The 22,073-nt window shown below is 38.8% G+C and overlaps 1 protein-coding gene across 4 annotated transcripts in view; it reads left to right on the top strand.

Moving 5' to 3' along the window:
* The window catches only part of EIF2B3 (eukaryotic translation initiation factor 2B subunit gamma), a 133,155-nt gene that overhangs the window by 18,262 nt on the left and 92,820 nt on the right, over nt 1-22,073 (top strand). Inside the window, exons 2-3 of one of the 4 annotated variants that reach the window (XM_007077293.3) lie at nt 10,309-10,433; nt 11,232-11,401. The exons of the other annotated variants lie outside the window; for them this stretch is intronic. Coding sequence (XP_007077355.1) covers nt 10,355-10,433; nt 11,232-11,401 — 249 coding nt within the window. The 5' untranslated portion in view covers nt 10,309-10,354. The remainder of the gene's footprint in view (nt 1-10,308; nt 10,434-11,231; nt 11,402-22,073) is intronic. 4 annotated transcript variants of the gene reach the window in all.

Below are 22,073 nucleotides of genomic sequence, written 5' to 3'. Positions count from 1 at the left end.
ACCCCTGCAACATGTTAATATTTGACCTTTTGGTCTACTTTGATTAGATACTAACAAGGGCTTATGGATATGAGGACATAGTCTCCCTGGTGGCCTGTGGCCTATGAGCTGAGAAATATCCACTGTAAATTATTTTGAAATTGATGTCCTTTGGGAAAAATTCAATCTGTATGATAATGTTGGCGTCTTGTTTGAATTGGGGAGCAGACTCTCTGGGTATTTCTCATGACTACAAACAGATTAATAGTTTCAACCTACCTATGCACTAAAGAACAAAAAATTAATGTAGAAATGTACTAGGCCTTTCCCGCCATCCCACCTTTATTGGGAAATAATTTACATACAGTAAAATACACAGATACTAAGTATACAGTTCAATAAATTTTGACAGATATATACACCCTGATTACCATTACCCAAATCTAGAACATTTCCATTACCTCTAAAAGTTCCTTTTTACTTCTTTTTAGTAAGCTACCCTCAACCTTCCAGCCCCCTACCCCACTTGAGTTAACTCACATGTTAACTTTGTTCATGAACTAGGTATAAATGGAATCATACCATTTTAGTCTGGTTTCTTTAGTTTAATGTAATATTTTTCAGACTCTTATTGCAAGTGTAACTAGTGTGTGTGTGTGTGTGTGTGTGTGTGTGTGTGTGTGTGTGTGTTTATTCCATTGAATAAGTATACCACTGTTTACTTATTTACCTGTTGATGGCCATTTGGGTTGTTTCTAATTTAGGGATGTCATGAATAAAGCTGTTAGGAACATTGTTCTGCAAGTCTTTTGTGAAAATATTCTAGGTTGTAGGGTTTACTTTACTAGAAACTACCAAATAATTTTCCAAGTGGTTATACCATTTTATACTTCCATCAACAATGTGTAAGTGTTGCATTTGCTGCACGTCTTCATTGACACTTGGTATCGTCTTTTACATTTTATCCATTCTAGTGGCTAACTATAGAGTAGTTACTCATTGTGGTTTTTAAAAAAATTTTTTTAATGTTTATTTATTTTTGAGAGAGAGAGTGAGACAGAGTGTGAGCAGGGGAGGGCCAGAGAGAGGGAGACACAGAATCCGAAGCAGGCTCTAGGCTCTGAGCTGTCAGCACAGAGCCCAATGCGGGGCTCGAACTACAAACTGTGAGAACATGACCTGAGCTGAAGTCGGATGCCCAACCTACTGAGCCACCCAGGCGCCCCACTCATTGTGGTTTTAATTTGCATTTCTCTGATTGTAATGATGCTAACCACCTTTTCTTCTTTAATTTTTTTTAAAAAGTTCATTTTTATTTATTTTGGGTGGGAAGAGAGAGAGAGAGAAAGAGAGGGAGAGAGAGAACGTGTGGGGGAGTGGCAAAGAGAGAGGGAGAGCCAGAGAATCCCAAGCAGGCTTTCTGCTGGCAGCACAGAACCCAACTTGGGGCTAGAACCCACAAAACCATGAGATCATGACCTGAGCCAAAATCAAGAGTTGGATGCTTAACTGACTAAGCCATCCAGGGACCCCACTAACCACCATTTTAAGCATTTGCCTGTTTTTAAATTGAGTTGTTTACCTTTTAATTATTGATTACAGAAATTGTATTTTACATCTAGAATAATAAATTCTAGATATAAGTCTTTTGTCAGATATGTGTTGTGAATATCTTCTAGTGTGGCTTGCCTTTTTACTTTATTTATTTATTTTTAAGTATTTATTTATTTTGAGAGAGAGAGAGTGTGCGCACATGAGCAGGGGAGGGGCAGAGAGAGAGTGGGAGAGAGAGAATCCCAGGCAGGCTCCACGCTGCCAGCAAAGAGCCCCAGGCAGGGCTCAATCTCACAAATCATGAGATCATGACCTGAGCTGAAATCAAAAGTCGGATACCTAACCGACTGAGCCACCCAGGCACCCCTGCCTTTTTTCTTTCTTAATGGTGTCTCTTGATGACCATAAGTTTTCAATGTTGCTGAAATTCAGATTACTGATTTTTTTTCTTTTGTGGTTAATACAGTTTTTGTGCCCTTTCTAAGAAATCTTTGCCTATCCCAAGCTTGTGAAGATATTCTCTTATGTTTACTTCTAAAATATGGTTGGATATCTACTGCATCTTGATTTGATTTTGTATGTAGTGTGATATAAGGATAAAGGTTCACTTTTTTTCTATATGGATATTTGTTCCAGCACCATTTGTTAAAAAGACTTTACTTTCCCCATGGAATTGCACTGGTGCCTTCACTGAAAATCAACTGACTGTATGTGGCCAATTTCTGTTTTCTCTATTTTGTTTCATTGTCTTTACTTCAATACCACATTGAATAATGTCTTCGTTATTTTTTTTATGTTTATTTTTGAGAGAGAGAGAGAGACAGACAGACAAACAGGGTGAGTGGGGGAGGGGCAGAGAGAGAGAGGAAGACACAGAATCTGAAGCAGGCTCCAGACTCTGAGCTGTCAGCCCAAAGCCCCACGTGGAGCTCAAACTCAGGAACCGCAAGATCATGACCCGAGCAGAAGTCAGCTGCTCAACCGACTGAGCTACCCAGGCGCCCTGTCTTCATTATTTTAGATTTATAGTACGAATTGAACTGAATCTATAGATCAGTTTGGGGAGAATTGATATTTTAATATTGATTCTTCTAATCTTGAACATCTGTTTATTTAGATTTCCTTTAATTCCTCTCAATAGTGTTTTATAATTTTCAGTGTAGAAGCTTTGAACATCTTTTGGTAAATTTTTTCCTAGGTAAATGTTTTTAATGATTTCTTTTAATGTTTATTTATTTGAGAGAGAGCACACACGTGAGCGAGAAGGGAAGGGATGGAGAGAGAGGGAGACAGAGGATCCAAAATGGGCTCTGTGCTGACAGCAGCGAGCCCAACATGGGGCTCAAATCCACAAACTGTGAGATAATGACCTGAGCCGAAGTTGGACGCTTAACCAACTGAGCCACCCAAACGACCCTTAATGATGTTATTATAACTGGTGCTTTTTACTCTATTATCAATTGTTTATTGCATAAAATCATGTTTTCTATATTGACTTTGTTAAATTGTAGATTCTTTAGGATTTTCTATATACATCATCATGTTGATTGTAAATAAAAACAGTATTACCTCTTCTTTTTTCATCTTTATGCTTTTTTTTTTTTTTTTTTTGAACTGTCTTATTGCCCTAGCCAGGATCTCCAGTGCAATATGTAATAGGCATTTTCCATTCACTTGTGGCCTCTCTTTCTGTTTTTCTATGCTTCCATCCAAGTAGGTTTTGGTGTTTCTGACTGGGGTGGAGTTTTCCAATTCCGTTCTGTTGGGTGTGTTACTTTCTGGAGTGCAGCTGCTTCTTTCCTTAGGGAGAATATGGGGAATTTCACTAGGAAAATGAAATGATAATTCTGTTCTTTTGCAGGAACAGATGCCAAGTTTACCAAGAATCTTAGGGTGTTTAGTGGACTAGCCAGGGGCTCTTTCAGCTACTGTTTAAAAGTTTAGGATAGAGGTACAATCTCTCTTTGCTCCCTAAGTCTAAATCTTAGGAATATTTTTACCCTTACCTGGAACTGGAGATCCTAGAAGTCTCATGTGAGACATGTATAACTCTTAGAGGCTTGAGAAGTGGTAATGCCAACTATAAATAGAAGAGGGCATGTGGAGGCGAGTATAGTAACTGCTGATAGAATACTTTACTCTCAAGTTACTGCTCCTTCCTATGGTTTTGATCATTTGATCCTTATTTTAGGGCTCCCCCTTGAACATAACGTAAGAGTCCTCATTAATTCACTCTGTACAATCTCATTCCTTTTCTTCCTTTATCCCTTTGTTTCTACATCACTTACATGACACCTTTTACGTATAATCCTACCTCTGTGCCTTCTTATCAAGCTGTGACTTTGGCTAGCAAGTCTCTGTTGTCTTTGCTATCTCTACTTGGTTTCTCCTTTACCTATGGCTCCTGAAATCCTGACTTCACATCAACTTGCATTCCAACCTAGAGCAGAGGCAGCAAAGCTAACCTGTGGAGAAACATAGTAGACTCCTAAATAGCCATTAAGATCAAAGTAAGACCTGAGCTAAGCCAAAATTTAGAACTGTCTGGTTGGAATCAACACGATCTTGTAGGAAAGGCAATAGAAATACATATAAACAGTTGAAGAAAGTGAAATAGTCTGAGAAGGCAGTTTGTTGGTGTTCACTAAGAGATGGCAAGTACCTCTCTAAAATAGGAAGTTGTACCCCCAGGCTGTGCCATGGTTTAAAAGCATTGCCCTATTGAACCAATTGATTTCTCTTACCCTGTGCCTACAAAGCAGCTTCCTAAACATTTGAGGACTCTTGGTCTGTTTTAAGTAAGATTTTAGGTAAGATAATATTCCCCTTGAGATTTGGGAGTTTATTAGCTTTTAGTTCTTTTATCTTTACCTGTTTCCTCCAGATTGAGTTCCCCAAATATTACTGTGAGGTTATCCCACATGGCTTTTCTCAGACCACAATAGTATGTTAGCTTTATCTGACTTTTTTGTTTAAATTTAATTTATAATTTTTTTCATTTACATTGCATTTGCTAAATATATTTTATATGTGGAAACTTCCATCACGTCTGCATATTAGATATTGAAGCTGAACATCATATTTGCTATGTGTTTTTTCAACTAACAGACATATATTTCATTTGGCTTTATTCTTCTGGCACTGTTTTCTACTTCATTTTGCCTTATCTTATGCCACAATTTTTGCTGACTTACTGGCTTCTCACTTTTTATTTCATCTGCCCACCCTCTTTCTCTGACTTACCAACAGAGATTATTGGTTCATTCATTCTCCCACGCCGTGGGTGAGTGAGCTCCATTCTTATAGTTGGTGTTGATGACATGAAAATTCATAGATTTAAAAAAAATTTTTTTTAATGTTTATTTATTATTGAGAGACAGAGAGACACAGAGCATGAGCAGGGGAGGGGTAGAAAGAGGGGGAGACAACAGAATCCAAAGCAGGCTTCAGGCTCTGAGCTGTCAGCACAGAGCCCAACGCGGGGCTCGAGCTCACAAACTGTGAGATCATGACCTGAGCTGAAGTTGATCGCCTGACCAACTGAGCCACCCAGGCACCCCCTGAAAATTCTTAGATTTTAAATCTTCTTCACAATAATGTTTCATATTTGTTGATGGATGATTCAGTCTTATCTATGTCTGAACTCATTCAGTTAGCAAATATTTATTGAGAGTCAACTAATACTAATGATTATAATTGCTTAATTTATTAAATACCAATTATGGACCATAGTTTAAAAAAATTTTTTATTAGGGAAAACTTCAAATATGTACAAAAATAGAACATTGCCAATGTATCTATTACATGGTTACATTGTCAAAAGTTATTAACCCATGGCAAATCTCATTTCATCTATATCCCCACCTATCTTGCTCCCTCTCATGTTCTTTTAAAACAAATCTCAGACATCATATAATTTCATCTCTAAGCATTTCAGAATATACTACTAAGATGAGATCATTTTTTGAGAGCTCTTTAAAAAATGAAAAAACTGGGGAGCCTGAGTGGCTCAGTCAGCTAAGTGTCCAACTTTGACTCAAGTCATGATCTCATGGTTCATGAGTTCAAGCCCTGCATCGGGCTCTCTGCTGCCAGCGCAGAACCCTCTTCAGATTCTCTGTCCCCCTTTTTCTCTGCCCCTCTCCAGCTTGCATGCTTTCTCTCTCTCAAAAATAAACATTTAAAAATAAAGTAAAATAAGAATAAAACTATAATGCCATTATAATGCCTAAAAAAACAAACTGATAATTCTTTAGTATCGTCAAATATCCAATCAGTGTATGAGTTTCTAGTTGCCTTATAAATATAACTTTAAAATATTTTTTAGTGTGTTTATTTTTTTTTTTTTTCAACGTTTATTTATTTTTGGGACAGAGAGAGACAGAGCATGAACGGGGGAGGGACAGAGAGAGAGGGAGACACAGAATCGGAAACAGGCTCCAAGCTCTGAGCCATCAGCCCAGAGCCTGACGCGGGGCTCGAACTCACGGACCGCGAGATCGTGACCTGGCTGAAGTCGGACGCTTAACCGACTGCGCCACCCGGGCGCCCCTAGTGTGTTTATTTAAATCAGGAGGCAAATAAGGCCTGTACATTACAATTGGTTAAAATGTCTCTTTTAATATATAAATTTTACCTCTATCTCTTTTTTCCCATTAATTTATTTGCTGGAGAAATTGGATCTTTTTCTTGTATATTTTCCCTCCCACAGTCTGCATTTTGTTGATTGCAACCATGTGGTGTTGTTTAATAAGTATCTCTCTATATATATTGGTGTTGGTATTGGTAGTTGGACCTAGAGGCTCCATTAAACTCAGGTTTTGAATTTTGGGGCAAGACTTTCATAGGTGGTGTTGTGTTCTTCTATCTGGAGGCACATATTTGCTGATTCTCTCTCTCTCTTTCTCTCTCTTTTAAGTAGGCTCCACGCCTAACATGGGACTCAAATTCACAACCTTGAGATCAAGTTACATGGTCTACCTACTAAGCTATCCATGCAGCCCAGATTGTCTCTCTTTTTGTGATGTGGTAGCGGTTAATGATCACTGCCACCAGGCCGTAGTCCTTGTCTCTCCAGGCATTTGGCTATCTGAGGCTTATTTCTAGTAGATTCCTTAAGAAGTCTTCATGATATCAATGCTTAGCAGATTATCTGCAGCCTTTATATTTCAAAGCTAGTTTATATGGATATGAAATCCTTGACTCACATTTTTTTCTTAAATATCTTAAATTCTCTCATGGATTATGTTATATAATGTTGCTGTTCAAAAAAGTACAGGTGAAAAATCTTTCTTTCCCTTATGAGTGAGTTGGTCTTTTTGTCTGGATTTCCAAAAGCGTTTTTATTTATCTAATTTTTTAAAGATTTTATTTATGTATTTGTTTATGTTTATTTATTTATTTTTTGAGAGAGACAGCAAGCTGGGGAGGGGCAGAAAGAGAGGGAGAGAGAGAGTATCCCAAGCAGGCTCTGCACTGAGAGTGCAGAGTTCAATGCAGGGCTCACACTCATGAACCATGAGATCATGACCTGAGCCAAAGTCAGATGCTTAACCGACTAAGCCACCCAGGCACCCCATTAAAGATTTTATTTCCCTTCATTTTATTTTTTTAAAGTTCATTTACTTATTTCGAGAGAGACGGAGACAGCACCAGTTGGGGAGGGGCAGAGAGAGAGAGAGGGAGAGAGAGTATCCCAAGCAGGTTCTGCACTGTCAGTCTAGAGCCTAACATGGGGCTCAGACTCATGAACTGTGAGATCATGACCTGAGCTGAAGTCAGATGCTTAACTGACTGAGCCACCCAGGCTCCCCAAGTGTATTTTTTTTTTCAAAAAAATTTTTTTTAACATTTATTTATTTTTGAGACAGAGAGAGAACATGAACAGGGGAGGGTCAGAGAAAGAGGGAGACACAGAATCTGAAACAGGCCCCAGACTCCGAGCTGTCAGCACAGAGCCCGACGCGGGGCTTGAACCCACAGACCGCGAGATCATGACCTGAGCCGAAGTCGGACACTTAACTGACTGAGCCACCCAGGCACCCCTCCCCAAGTGTATTTTTAAGATGGAAGCAGCTTGAACATTTTTATGAGAGAGCAGAAGGGCCAGTGGAGAGGTATAGAAGAAAGATAAATGATGAATGAGGTCCCCAAGGAGACAAGAAGGAATGAAGGAGCAGCTTTGGGCAAGAGGAAGACTGTATCTTCCACTGAAATGAGAAGATAGGAAGAAAGGGAAACTCAAAAGCAGATCAAGAAGGAGAGATAGGAATTAAAAAAATTCACTCCTGAGGCCTCTGTATTCTTGATGAAGTAGGAGGTGCATTTGTCTGTTGAGAATGTGGAGAGAGAAACGTGATGGGATTGGGACCTGTGAGTAGTGAAGCTTTAGAATTGTCACTGGAAAATGGGAGAGAGCTGACTATGGACACTGAGAAGGAGACCTGAGCAGCATCAGGAGTATAGCTGGGGTTGAAGAATATAAATTATAATTACCACAATTAGTACAGTCGTGGTAAATTTTTTTTCTTGTTTTTCTGTCTTTTACCACTGCTCAGGTGTCTAGGTATAGAGGAGAAGACATGTTTGGATTGATCGGGGTTATGGGGAAGGTCAATATTTGTATCCACTGGAGAGGGAAAAATTGAGGCTAGGCGGAATAAGATTTGGCTAAGGACTTGATGGACAAAGGCCTTCCTTCTCTTCTTTCTGGCATGAGCTTAGCAAAAACTTTCCTTGCAGAGGCAGTCTCTCCAAATTGGAACTGAGTCCTTGTTAAGAGTTTTTATCCATTCCTCTTCTTGGGACAGTTAGTTTGCTTTCTTTTCTTGCATCATGTATAGTACTACAACGTCCATCCTTGCACCAGTTTCTTTGTGCTCTTGTTTTGAAGATAGACACCTAGGAGTGATGTGCGGATCATAAGGTATGTGCATTTCCAGCTTTACTAGATACTGGCAAATATGAATACAGTCGTATTAGTCTACATTCCCACCAGTAGTATGAATTAGAGTTCTGATTTCTGCCTGTCCTTATTAACAATTGGTATTCTCAAACTTAAATTTTCATTAATATGATGGGTGTGAAATGGTACCTCATTCTTGGTTTAATTTGCGTTTCCTTGATTATTTGTGAAATTGAGGCTTTGGGGGAGATTTTTTTTTTGCTAGGTATATTGGTCGTTTTCCTTTTCATTGAATTTCTCATATCCTTTGCCCATTTTGTGTTTGGGTTATACCTCCCTCCCTCTTTCTTTCTTTCTTTCTTTCTTCCTTCCTTCCTTTCTTTCTTTCTTTCTTTCTTTCTTTCTTTCTTTCTTTCTTTCTTTCTTTCTTTCTTTCTTAAATGTCTATTTATTTATTTTTGAGAGAGAGAGCACAAACAGGGAAGGGGTAGAGAGAGAGGGAGATAGAATCCCAAACAGACTCCGTGCTGTCAGCATAGAGGCCCATGCTGGGCTCAAACCCACCAATGACCTGAGCCAAAATCAAGAGTCAGATGCTCAACCAACTGAGCCTCCCAGGCATCCCATCTTTTTCTTACTTATACATATACTCTGTATATTCTGTGTACTAATCCTTTAGTTATATGGTTACAAGTTTTCCCCCAGTCTGGAGTGCCTGCGTGGCTCAGTTGGTTAAGCTTTATGCCACTGACTTATCAAAGAAAACAGGTTATTTGTCATGTAGAATCTCTGACATCTGTCGTGTGTCTGGTTGCTCTCTACTGATGTCACGTAACTTGTTTTTCTTTCCCAGTATTTTCTTATAAATTGTAATTTGGATCTAAATGTTAGCTAGGTTCAATTTCAACTTTTTTTGTAATGTTTCATATGTGTACTTCTTATTGCATTGTATCCAGCTCTGAAATCAGACATTTAAAAAAGTCCTGATTTTCTTATGTACAGCTTTTTACATGTCAATCATACCTCAACAAAGAGGTTTAAAAAAAAAAAAAGCCCTGGTTTCTTTTTGTGGAGAATGATGTTTAGATACTGCAGTCTGAGATCTAGGAGAAATAGAAGATTTTAAATTTTAATGTAATTGATTCTTCATTCTTTTCCTTTATGGTTTGTGATTTCTGTCACAATTTAGAAATTCTTCCCTTTATGAGTTTTTTATATGTATATATAAAGTTCATTTATTTACTTATTTTTGAGAGAGAGAGAGCACAAGCAGGTGAGTACAGAGAGATGAAACAAAATACCAAGCAGGCTTCATGCCAACAGCGCAGAACCCAGCACGGGGCTTGAACTCAAAAACTATATGATCAAAAGTCAGATGCTTAACCACTGAGCCACCCAGGTGGCTTCCCTTCTGAGGTCTTAAAGATACTTTGCTTAAATTTTTAGTTTTGCTTTTCATAGTTTAGGCTCAAATTCACTTAGAATCTCTCCACTTATTTCAGGCTTTTAAAATATATCTCAGTAAAGTTTTATAATTTTCATCATAAAAATCTTATTTATCTTTTGTCAAATTTATTCCTAAATTGTGTTTTCACGTTCTCTCTTTAGTATGTACTTTGTAGATGTACATAATGTATACAACTTAACCAAACAGTTCTATAAAACTTTGAGTGAAGGATAAAGGTCTCCTGCACTATCCTTCCTCATTCATTATTTTTTTTTTTCTAGAATGTTGCCTCATTCATTTCTTTTTTCAGCAAAAATGCTCATTCATGATTTTGCTCTTCAGAAGCAGCTACTTTCAGCTCTTTTTCCTTCTGGTAATGTCCTCAGTATTTTTAAGTAACATATTTATACTACTATTTTTTTAGTTTTAGTTCTAGATGATCGATTGAATTTCTACTGTGAAAAATAAGGATGTGGTTCACTTACCAGCCCATCTGCCCTTCCGTGTATACATATACAAACTTCCCCTTTCTTAATCTCCCAAATACAGGTATGTCATAATTTTTTATTAAATCAATCATGAGGGCTTATTTAGAGCTTAACCATGCAGTATACTAGTATTATACTTCCTTTTTTAAAAATCAATTTTATTATGATTTATATATGATATAAATATGCCCATTTAAAAAAAAATTTTTTTTTTTTAACGTTTATTTATTTTTGAGACAGAGAGAGACAGAGCATGAATGGGGGAGGGTCAGAGAGAGGGAGACACAGAATTGAAACAGGCTCCGGGCTCTGAGCTGTCAGCACAGGGGCCCGATGCGGGGCTCGAACTCACGGACCGTGGGATCGTGACCTAAGCCGAAGTCGGCGCTCAACCAACTGAGCCACCCAGGCGCCCCTAAATATGCCCATTTTAAATGTACAGTTCTATAATTTTTCTAAATCAGATTTATTGAGGTATAAATTATAGAGAGAAAAAATTCACCCTTTTCAGTGTACTGAGTTTTGACAAATGTATTATTATTGTATAACTACTGCCTGGATCAAGATAAATGGTTCTGTCATCCCTTACAAGTTTTTACTTTTTCTGTATGCAATGTTTTGTTTTCTTAGAGTTACCAATTGCCACACTTTCAAAGTTGCTTTGTTTTCTGTGTTTCCATCATTAATTCATCCTCAGACTTTTTTTTTTTTTCATCCTCAGACTTCTAAAAGGAACATAAATGTATCAGTATATTTAAACATACCAGTTTTTTGTTTTGTTTTTGTTTTTGTTTCCTTTGAGACAACCCTCTTAGGAGCCATCCATTCTCTCTTCAAATCTCTACTGTTTGCTCTCTAGGCCTGCTGCAGAGCTGTCATCCTGGGACTTTTCACCATCATTCTAGGAATTCCCTTCTCTCTCCTGGGCTGGATACCCTGGTTCCTAGGTCCCATGTTTCCTCTTTGGTTTACTCCCTCATTTCAAAGGAACTCAACCTTTATTGGCTTCTTAAAGAGAGAGCATGGAAGGTAAATATTTTGAGAACTTGAATGTTTGAAAATGTTTTATTCCATTCCTTACTCTTGAATGATACCTTACTTTTGTATAGATTTCTAGGTTAGAGATAATAGACCTTCAGAATTTTTTGTCCCAAGCCCAAGCAGAGACAGACAGGTTTCCTTGATAACTCTCTATGCTGTAGGTAGACTCCGCGCCCCCCCCCCCACCCCAAAGTTTACCCTTCCACTGAGTTTTCATTTATGCAGGGTCTCCATTCAAACTCCGTACTTCATACCAGCATCCAGCCACATCTTTTGGCCCAATGTAGCCCTTAAAAACCCTAGTTAAGGCAGCCAGGGTTCCTGCTCAGTTTTCACTTCCTTCTTCAGTTCTCGCACTTGGTATTTTCCCTTTCTTTCTTGTAAGTTTGAATACACCTGGAATAATTTTTTGTTGAGTCTTCTCCAAAATTTTTAGGGGTTTGTAACACAATTTTGGGGTTCTTAGCCCACAGTTTTCTAATACCAGAAGCCTCCATGCTAAACACTTAATGTGCATTATTTCATTTAATCCTCCAGCTACTTCTGAGGTGGAAAGAAAGACTATGCATTAAGTACTTTAGTCTCAGTAAATGCATTAAGTAATCAGGGATTAATAGGATGATGTCTGCTAGGTATGGTCAAGTGGCACATGCCTCAGTGGATATTGAATTGTTATTTGAGTGCAGTAGTGAAGTGGATTAGGGACATAGTAAAGAAGAGTGAGAAGAGTACTGTGTGCCCTCTGTAAGACTATCAACAAACACTGCTTGGATCTACTTATTGAAGAAAGACCACTTCTTGAATGTCACTTTTTAATTGAGTTTTGTAAGAAAAGTAGGAATTTGTGCTAGTGGGGTGATACATAGGGATAGATATTCTTAGTGTGAAGGGGATAGAATAACTCCAAGAAAAGCATAAAAATGTTGGTAGATCCTCTACTTTAACAGTTGAAGGAGTATTACAAAGCTGAGATTATGAGGGAATATTTTAGTTTCATGTTGTATGATCTGATGGCCTCACTCAGTGTAAACATACACCTTTAAAACTTTACCTAGGTCTACATATCTTTGAAATATACTAAAAAAGAAAACATATAAATTAAATAACCTAAGTGGTAGTCTTTTTTTCTTTCTGTGTGGCATCCTGAAGTATATACATTTAAGGTTTAATTTGATCTTTTTTTTAGAAATTGGACAACTTGGAAGGGAGGAGAATAGAAGGGCAGATGAAAAGTGAAATGGAGAAGCAGCAGAGACCTGCTTTGCAGTAACAGCTGATTATTCACACAAGATGTCTGTAACCAGTTAAACCCTTTTGAGGCTACTTAAATTTGCTAAAGCTTTATAAATGAGTACATTTGAAAAATTAATTTACTTCAGAACTTTAGTTTCTGTTCTTATAGATGACCCTAAAGTAGAGAGTTAATTTATTAGCTGATTATGAGGGCGTAAATTTTATTTTCTTTGGAGTTACCCAGAATGTTTGCTCTGAAGATCGCAAGGGAGATCTTTCAGGTATACTCTGGATTTCTAATCCCCACAGCCACCTTGAAAGGTAGATTTCTACGGATATCTAATCCCCATACCCACCTTGAAAGGTAGTTGGTATTCTATTTTGCAGTTGAGAAAACTGATACTCAGAGAGCTTAAATAATCTCCCCCAGATCCCACATCTGGTTAGGTGCTGAGCCAGACTAGAACCCAGCCCTGGGTTTTGAGATACTGTATGTTTGTGCATCTCAAATATCCATGCTTTTTTCACTCCTGTTGCCTCCAAGAGACAAGCATCAGCAGTCCTTATTTTTTTTTTTTTTAACGATTATTTATTTTTGAGACAGAGAGAGACAGAGCATGAACGGAGGAGGGTCAGAGAGAGAGGGAGACACAGAATCGGAAACAGGCTCCAGGCTCTGAGCTGTCAGCACAGAGCCCGACGCGGGGCTCGAACTCACGGACCGCGAGATCATGACCTGAGCCGAAGTCGGCCGCTTAACCGACTGAGCCACCCAGGCGCCCCTCAGCAGTCCTTATAATCTACTCTAACTCTAGACCCTTGGCTTCAGAATAAATTATTAGGTAAGTGTTTTGAGAACAGGTTAGTGAGGTATCTTTAGGAGACCTCAGCAAACTACATCTGTAATAGAGTTCTATAGCCTGTGTTTAAAACACTTAACCTTATATTGCAGGTCTCATGGCTTCTCTTAATTTATAGATTGCAGAGTTGATAATTTTCTATTTAATCTAGACAAGAATCTTTCTTTAGCCTAAGGCAAGCCTCATTTGCCCTCTGCCTCAGTTTCACAACCTAGAAAATAAGGATAATGATACCAACACACTAGTTAGAGGTTTAGTTATGTAAATTCTTTGATGTAGAAAAAGGACTATTGTTACATGTCTTATGAAACAGCTGACATGTTACAACAAAGAACAAACTATGCCAATGAAATCCCCATCCTAGGGACAGCTTATTAGAAAGATTGAGCATATGTGCTATTTTTAGATGTTCAAAAACTAAGTACAAGTTGTTTTCAGTTGAGTGTTTGATGTCTTTATCGAATTACAAATCTCTGTCATTCTTTTCTGGAACCTTTCATTTTGCCCAAGGATTTGTTTTTGGCAGATTTCTATCTGCTTGAAAAGAATGAGTACAGTTTGGTTAAGGGAAAATCTGAGAACTTGGTCCCAACTTGCTTGAAGTCTTTAAGTGGCAACTTTCCTTCTTGACTGCTTTGGTGGGCTGGGGTTGCATAGGAAGGCCTCAGGATATCCCCAGTGATGCCTTCTTTGAGCCCACTGGTGGAATAATGAAAAGCCCAGGAGCTATGGTGGAAGTAAGTTAAACAAGGACATTTTAAACCTTTTTTTTTCTGTCCCTAGGAAATCTCAGTGGAGCTTTTCTCTTGACTGTACTAACCTAGTGTATATATTCACAAGCTTCATGGAATGAACTAAGGACAGAAACATGATAGCTAGGAATTAGGATAGAACACCTAGGCTATCATTACATACTTTCTTTATCTTTGGGTGGTAAGGAGCCATATAGCTTACAACTCTTGGTATGACCACCTATCCTGCTCTGAATCATAAGGTAACAAAGACTATAGCCTGACTGGTGGAATGGGCTAGTACCATTTGTGGGAAGTCAGTAAGCATTCTGTCCTCATGACCAGGAGTTCATTTGAAGTAGCCTATAGCTATCCATCCTTTTTTCAGCTCTTTTTTTTTTTTTTTAATGTTTTTAAATTTATTTTTGAGACAGAGAGAGACAGAGCGTGGACAGGGGAGGGGCAGAGAGAGAAGGAGACACAGAATCCGAAGCAGGCTCTAGGCTCTGAGCTGTCAGCACAGATTTCAGCTCTTAATTTAAGCATTGTCTGCTTCAACAAGCCTTTGTTGGCTTTCTAATACTGGATTATGTTTCATTTTTCTGTACTTGCACAGAGAATTAAAATTACCTGTCATATTGTCATCTCCCTGCACTAGACTATGGGACAAGAACTGTTTCTGGGCCTGTCACAGAGAGGATGCTCAATATGTATTTATTGAATGAATGACAGATGGAGGCAAGCTCTATGTAAACATTTGGAACATGTTCCTTACTCCTTTGATATAGGCATAGATGTTTATATGAGCCTAAAGATGAGTTTTAGTGATTGCAGATCAGAGGGATCATGGCATTGACTGTTTGGTGTTCATTTTATTTGCATCTGTAAATTTCCATCAAGCCTTAAGTTTGCTGACATGGCTGGTCCTCTACCCCAAGTAGGTTATTCCAGAGGGAGGAATTGTCTTGTCTTGTTTTGTCTTGTCTTGTCTTATCAAAGAAATATAGTGACATAGTGAAAAGAACATAGGCTTTCACAAATATAGGTAGATCTCGATTCTAATTCTAGTGCCACCATTTATTAGCATATGCTCTTCAATGAGGTTACTATCCCTTCTAAGCTTGCATTTAATTCATCTATAAAATAGTCATTTTTCATTTATTCACAAATATGTATTGAACACATGCTATATACCAAGCACTATTCTGGATGCTGGAAATACAGTGATAAACCAGATAAACAAGATCCCTGTCCTCATAGAGCTATTCTATAAGGAGAAATATATAATTAGAAAACAAATAATTTCTGGTGATAAAAATGCTAAGAAGAAAAATAAAGCAGGATAAGGGGATAAAGAGTGGCAGTGGAAAGAGAGAGCTCTTTCAGACAGGAGATAGCATTTGAGAAGAAACCCTAATGATATGGGTAGTAAGCCTTAAGGAAGATCTTTCCTTGCAGAGAGAATAGCAAGTGCACATGCCCTGAGTTAGGAATAAATTTAACCTGTTTCAGAAGCAGTAAGAAGACCAATATGACTAGAGCACAGTAATTAAGTAGTAGAATGGTAGTATGGAAGGCCTGAAAGTTATGTGAGGACCAGATCATAAAGGATCTTCTAGATCATAGTAAGAATTTAAAGTTTATATTTTGTTCTATGTTGGGAAACCTTTGGTGGGTTTTGAGTGACATCATCTGATTTATGCTTTTAAAAGATCTCTACAGCTGCTGTATGGAAAGTAAAACTATAATGCAACAGGAATGAATCGGGCAGATCAGTTAGGAGATAGTTGCAATAGTCCAGATGGAAGATAATGCTAAGATGAGAACAGTAGTGGTAGAAGTAGTTGCATTTAAAACATTTTTTAATTATTTTTTTAATGTTTATTTATTTTTGAGAGAGAGACAGACAGAGCATGAACAAGGGAGGAGCAGAGAGAGGGAGAAACAGAATTCGAAGAAGCTCCAGGCTCCCAGCTGTCAGCATAGAGCCTGATGCGGGGCTTGAACTCACGAATCATGAGATCATGACCTGAGCTGAAGTTGGATGCTTAACCGACTGAGCCACCCAGGCACCCTCATTCAAGACATATTTTGAAGGTAGAGTTAACAGGACTTTTTATGGATTGGATATATAGAATGAAGAAAAGAGAGAAATGAAACAATAGCTTCTGGATTTTTTACTTGAACAACTGGAGTGATAGTGATAGTAGTGTGGGAGACTGGAGGAAAAACAAGTTGGCAGTCAAGATAATTTTTGGATGTTGGGCACTTGGGTGGCTCAGTCGGTTAAGTGTCCACTCTTGACTTCAGCTCGAGTCATGATGTCACAGTTCATGGGTTTGAGCCCTGTGTTGGCTCTGCGCTGAGAGTGTGGGATTTTCTCCCTCCTTTCTCTCTGCCCCTTCCCTGTTCATGCTCTCTGTCTCACACACGCACGCTCTCAATAAATAAATTAAAAAAATTTTTTTTAAAGATAATTTTTGGATGTTAATTTGTAACACTGAGTATTAGATGTCTATGTAGAGATATCAAGTAGGCAGTTTTACAATTCAGAATCTCAAAGGAGAGGTCAGGGCTGGACATATAAATCTGGGGATCATCAACAAAGTGAAATCATCTGGGGAGTGTGTGTAGCAAAAGAAGAGAAGAGGGCTAAAGGCTGAGCCTGGTATTTAGAGACCAAGAACCAGAGGAGGAGGAAACAAAGGTGATTAGGAAGGTACAGCCACTGAAGTAAAAAGAAAGATCAGGAAGTTAAGGTATCATGGAAGCTGTGTGAGGAAAGTGAATCAAAGAGAGAGTGATCAGTTGTGCCAGATATTGCTATGGAAAGTTGAGTAAGATGAGAACCAAGAATTTATCATTGGATTTGGCAACATGGATTCATTGATGACTTAAACTCTTGCTGGAATAGTAGGGACAAAAACCAGATTAGACAGAAGAGGTGAAGGATTAAGAAATGGGATATGTTAGGGCACCTGGCTGGCTCAGTCAATGGAACATGTGACTCTTGAATGTGGGATTGTGAGTTCCAGCCCCACATTGGGTGTAGACATTACTTTAAAAATAAACAAAAAAGAAAATGGGAGATGGTAAGACAGCTGGTTTTTTTTTTTTTTTTACGTTTATTTATTTTTGATTATTAACTGATTCTGTTCATGAATTTCTTAGACTGGCTCTCTAATTTTCTTATCTTTTCTTTCATATTTTCAATACGTTTATCTTTTTTCCTCAAGTTTTATATATGGATGGGGCATGTCAACTGTGAGCTTCACTTTATAGGGTGATATGGTGATAGGGTTGGGCTCTTTTTTTGGTGGATCTCTTATATCTCTATTTTCAGGGTTTTTTCTCTTGGATTACTCAGATTCCCTGGAGAAAACTGTTATCCTGCCTGAAAAGTAAAGACCTGGCTGCTGGCATTCCAGGAAATGAGTTGGAGTCAGGGCTAGGGAGGATGTCTCAGAATCCTGTATGCATTTTTTTTTTTTTAATGTTTATTTTTGAGAGAGAGAGAGACAGAGTGCGAGCAGGGGAGGGGCAGAGAGAGAGGGAGACACAGAATCCGAAGCAGGCTCCAGGCTCTGAGCTGTCAGCACAGGGCCTGATTCGGGGCTCAAACTCATGAACCATGAAATCATGACCTGAGCCGAAATCGGATGCTTGACCAACTGAGCCATCCAGGCACCCCTGTATGCATTCTTTTTTAAGTCCCCTTTTTTTCAGTAAGATGCATCCTCTGTTCCTATCCCAACTGTGATTGTGCTTTCCCAGTCTAGATATCTTCTATTTTACTCTCTTCAGCCCTCTGCCAGTGTGACACATGTGCAGTAGCTGGATTGCACTGAGTGGAAAAGAGATCTTTCAACCAGCATTCTTTATTTTAATTCCTCCCTCCCCTGCTTTTTATCCATATCAGTTCCTCAGCCTTTTGGAGAATCTGGTGTAAGTTGAGTTTGTTCTCAGTTTTCCTATGATTAACATGGTCATTTTTTTTTTTTTTACATTTATTTATTTTTGATAGAGACAGAGTGCAAGTGGGGGAGGGGCAGAGAGAGAAGGAGACACAGAATCTGAAGCAGGCTCCAGGCTCCGAGCTGTCAGCACAGAGCCCAACGTGGGGCTTGAACTCACAAACCGTGAGATCATGACCTGAGCCGAAGTCAGATGCTTAACTGACTGAGCCACCCAGGTGCCCAACATGGTCATTTTTTTAATGTTGTCTCCTTTCCCATTCTTCTTACGTTTGTGGGTTTAGGACCATTTTAAAAATCCTTTGTTATTTCAGTGATGTTTTGAGAAGGGCGAATACAGTTGTATGCCTTCAATCTGCTATCTTAAAACTTCTATAATAACTAAGGAGAAAGGGTGACAGGGAGTTCCGTAGCTGACTGCAACAAGGAGGAGTAGATGATTTCATCTGTTGTCATGCATTTCAAATGAGTATAGGTCATGGAGTGAGAGAAATGGCCTGAACATGATTGAGTGAAGAGTTCACCTTCTTCACCTTCTGAACTCTTTGATTGGAAGACAGTGTGAAGAACAGAGAAAATGTCCTGAGCAGTTTCTTTGATGCTGTTAAAATTTAGAAACTTAGAATTAGAAAATATTTACAGGGGCAGCTGGGTGGCTCAGTCAGTTAAGCATCTCACTTCAGCTCAGGTCATGATCTCACGGTTTGTGATTTCAAGCCCCGTGTCTTACTCTCTGCTGACAGCTCAGAGCCTAAAGCCTGCTTCGGATTCTAGGTCTCCCTCTCTCTCTGCCCCTCCCCCACTCATTCTCTGTCTCCCTCTTTCTCAAAATAAGTAGACATTAAAAAAAAGTAAAGAAAAAAAATATTTATAAAGGGGGCACCTAGGTGGCTCAGTCAGTTAAGTGTCCAACTGCAGCTCAGGTCATGATCTTGCAGTTTGTGAGTTTGAGCCCCACATCAGGCTTTGTTTTGGCAGCTCAGAGCCTGGAGCCTGCTTTGGATTCTGTGTCTCCCTCTCTCTCTCTGCCTCTCTCTTGCTCGTGCTCTCTCTCTCTCAAAAATAAATAAACGTTTTTAAAAAAAGAAAAAAATATTTATAAAGAAATATATTCTCGGGGCACCTGGGTGTTTTAGTCGGTTGAGCATCTATCTGACTCTTGATTTCAGCTCAGGTCATGATCTCACTGTTTGTGAGTTCGAACCCTGCATCAGTCTCTGCACTAACAGTGTGGAGCCTGCTTGGGATTCTCCCCCTCCCTCCCTCCCTTTCTCTCTTTCTCCCCCTACCCTGTCTACACTCTCTCTCTCAAAATAAATAAATAAACATTAAAAAAACCAAAAAGGCATGTGGGGGCACCTGGATGGCTCAGTCGGTTAAGTGTCCAACTCTTGATTTTGGCTCTGGTAGTGATCTCACGGTCCTTGAGTTCGAGCCCCACATCGGGCTCTGCGCTGACAGAGCTTCGGATTCTTTCTCTCCCTCTCTCTCTCTCTGCCCCTCCCCTGCTCATGCTCTGTTTCTCTCTCAAAAGAAATGAATAAAAATTAAAAAAAATATTTTTTAAAAGGCATATGGATAGTAATTAGTCTCTTCTAAAAAAAAAAAAAAAGAATAGCTTGACCCTTGTAATCATACAATTTTATGCCATAAGGGACTTCAGAGATGGTACAGCCCTCTCATCTAATAGATCAAGAAACTGAGACCCATAGAGGGAGTGGCCCATTCAAAGTCACATGTGAAATTAATAAGAAAAGAAAACCTGCCTAATGTTAAGAGTTGCTTTTTGGGAATGCTTTTAGTTTCTTTTTTTTTTTTTTTAATGTTAGTTGTCTTTTTCTCATATTATGATAAACTTCCCTTTATCACAGTCCCTAACTACCCTCTGTGACCCTCTCCCAAGCTTTCTGGCTTCCAAGTAAACTGGACAATATTTCTACATATTTTATACTTCAGGACAAAATTAAAATTCGAGTTACAGATAGAAAATATGTAATGTAATTGTTTTGTTTTCAATTTTTTTTTTAACATTTATTTATTTATGAGAGACAGAGAGAGACAGAGCATGAGCAGGAGAGGGGCAGAGAGAAAGGGAGACACAGAATCCAAAGCAGACTCCAGGCTCTGAGCTGTCAGCACAGAGCCTGACGGGCTCGAACTCATGGACTGCGAGATTATGACCTGAGCCAAAGTCAGAGGCTTAACCAACTGAGCCACCCAGGAGCCCTTAGAAAAAATGTAATGTAATTGTTAAGAGCATGTTTCATAGTCTTGAAATGGGGCAATTATATTTTTATTCTGTGGACTATTTGTGTCTAACTGAAGAAAAAGAATTGAATTATTTAAAATAAATTCAGAGTAACAAATTCTTTCAAAGTGAAGGTTTGATTTGAGAGAACAAAAAAGCCATGTAATGTCCACACATTTGGCGATTAAGATTAAATTGCAGATACTTAAAATGCAGATACCAACAATTTCTGCATTTTCATAAACAACCTCTATGTCTTAAATGTTACAGACTGAGTGACAATAAATAAATATTTTGCCTCAAAAAAATTCTGGAAGAGAAGTGATTAGCATTTAACTCATTTAATAATGTCAGAAATTAACAGATTCTCAGTTACTTCTTAGCTTCACACAGGAAAGATGAGTAAAATTCTTCTATTTGTTTGTAACCTGAAGAGGAGAACTTCTTTAGGAAGGTAATGTTGAGTCTCCATTTTAAAATTATAAATCTAGCATATCCCCTCCAGCCATACCCTCCAGGACAGCTGCATCTGGTAAGTTTTCAGACATTTCTGTTTTTTTCCTTTTTGGGAGCAACAGGTTTATTTCCTACCTTGTTGCTTTAGGGGGCTGCCAAGTTACCATTTTGGCCCCTGTCCTGTGAACGGTCACAGTCTCTTACAAAGGGGGCTCTCAGCTTTGTCAGAAAGTATGCTGTTTCTAAACACCTAAAATTGGATGTTTTCTTCTTTGAGTCAGTTTAACAAGGAGAAGGAGGTAACAGGAAGAGTGCTAATAACATTTACAGATGCTTGTTCCCCAGCACTAGGTTAAACTCTGGTGACACAAAGATAAAAGAGCTCCTTATGAAACTCAAAGTCTAGGGGCACCTGGGTGGCTCAGTCGGTTAAGTGTCTGACTTTGGCTCAGTTCATGATCTGGCAGTTCGTGGGTTCAAGCCCCGCGTTGGGGTTCTGTGCTGACAGCTCAGAGCATGGAGCCTGCTTCAGATTCTGTCTCTCTCTCAAGAATAAATAAACATTAAAATTTTTTTTTTAAGTTGAAGCTAAAATCCATAGATAATTCAATATGGGTGCAGTCATTCAAGAATAAAGGACTCCAGGGGCACCTAGGTGGCTCAGTCAGTTAAGCATCCAACTTCAGCTCAGTTCATGATCTCATGTCTCATGAGTTCGAGTCCTGCATTGGGCTCTGTGCTGACAGCTCAGAGCCTGGAGCCTGCTTCAGATTCTGTGTCTCCCTCTCCCTCTGCCCCTCCCCTGCTCGCACTCTGTCTCTCTCTATCTCTCTTTCAACATTTTAAAAATTTAAAACAAAAAAAATAGGGGCATCTGGGCGGCTCAATCGGTTAAGTATCTGACTTCGGCTCAGGTCATGACCTCATGGTTCATATGTTGGAGCTTCTGGCTCTGTGCTGACAGCTTAGAGCCTGGAGCCTGCTTTGGATTCTGTTGTCTCCCTCTCTCTCTCTGCCCCTCCCCTGCTCACACTCTGTCTGTCTGTCTCTCTCAAAAATAAATAAACATTTTTTAAAAATTTTTTAATTAAAAAAAAAAGAAAGTCTAGATGGGAAAAAAACCCGTTTAATCCAATTTAGTTATTTAAGGTCTGTAAT

The sequence above is a fragment of the Panthera tigris genome, chromosome C1 (assembly GCF_018350195.1).
Source record: "Panthera tigris isolate Pti1 chromosome C1, P.tigris_Pti1_mat1.1, whole genome shotgun sequence".
NCBI classification, from domain to species: domain Eukaryota; kingdom Metazoa; phylum Chordata; class Mammalia; order Carnivora; family Felidae; genus Panthera; species Panthera tigris.
The sequence above is the reverse complement of the archived record's forward strand: the minus strand, read 5'-3'. Positions and strand labels throughout refer to the sequence as shown.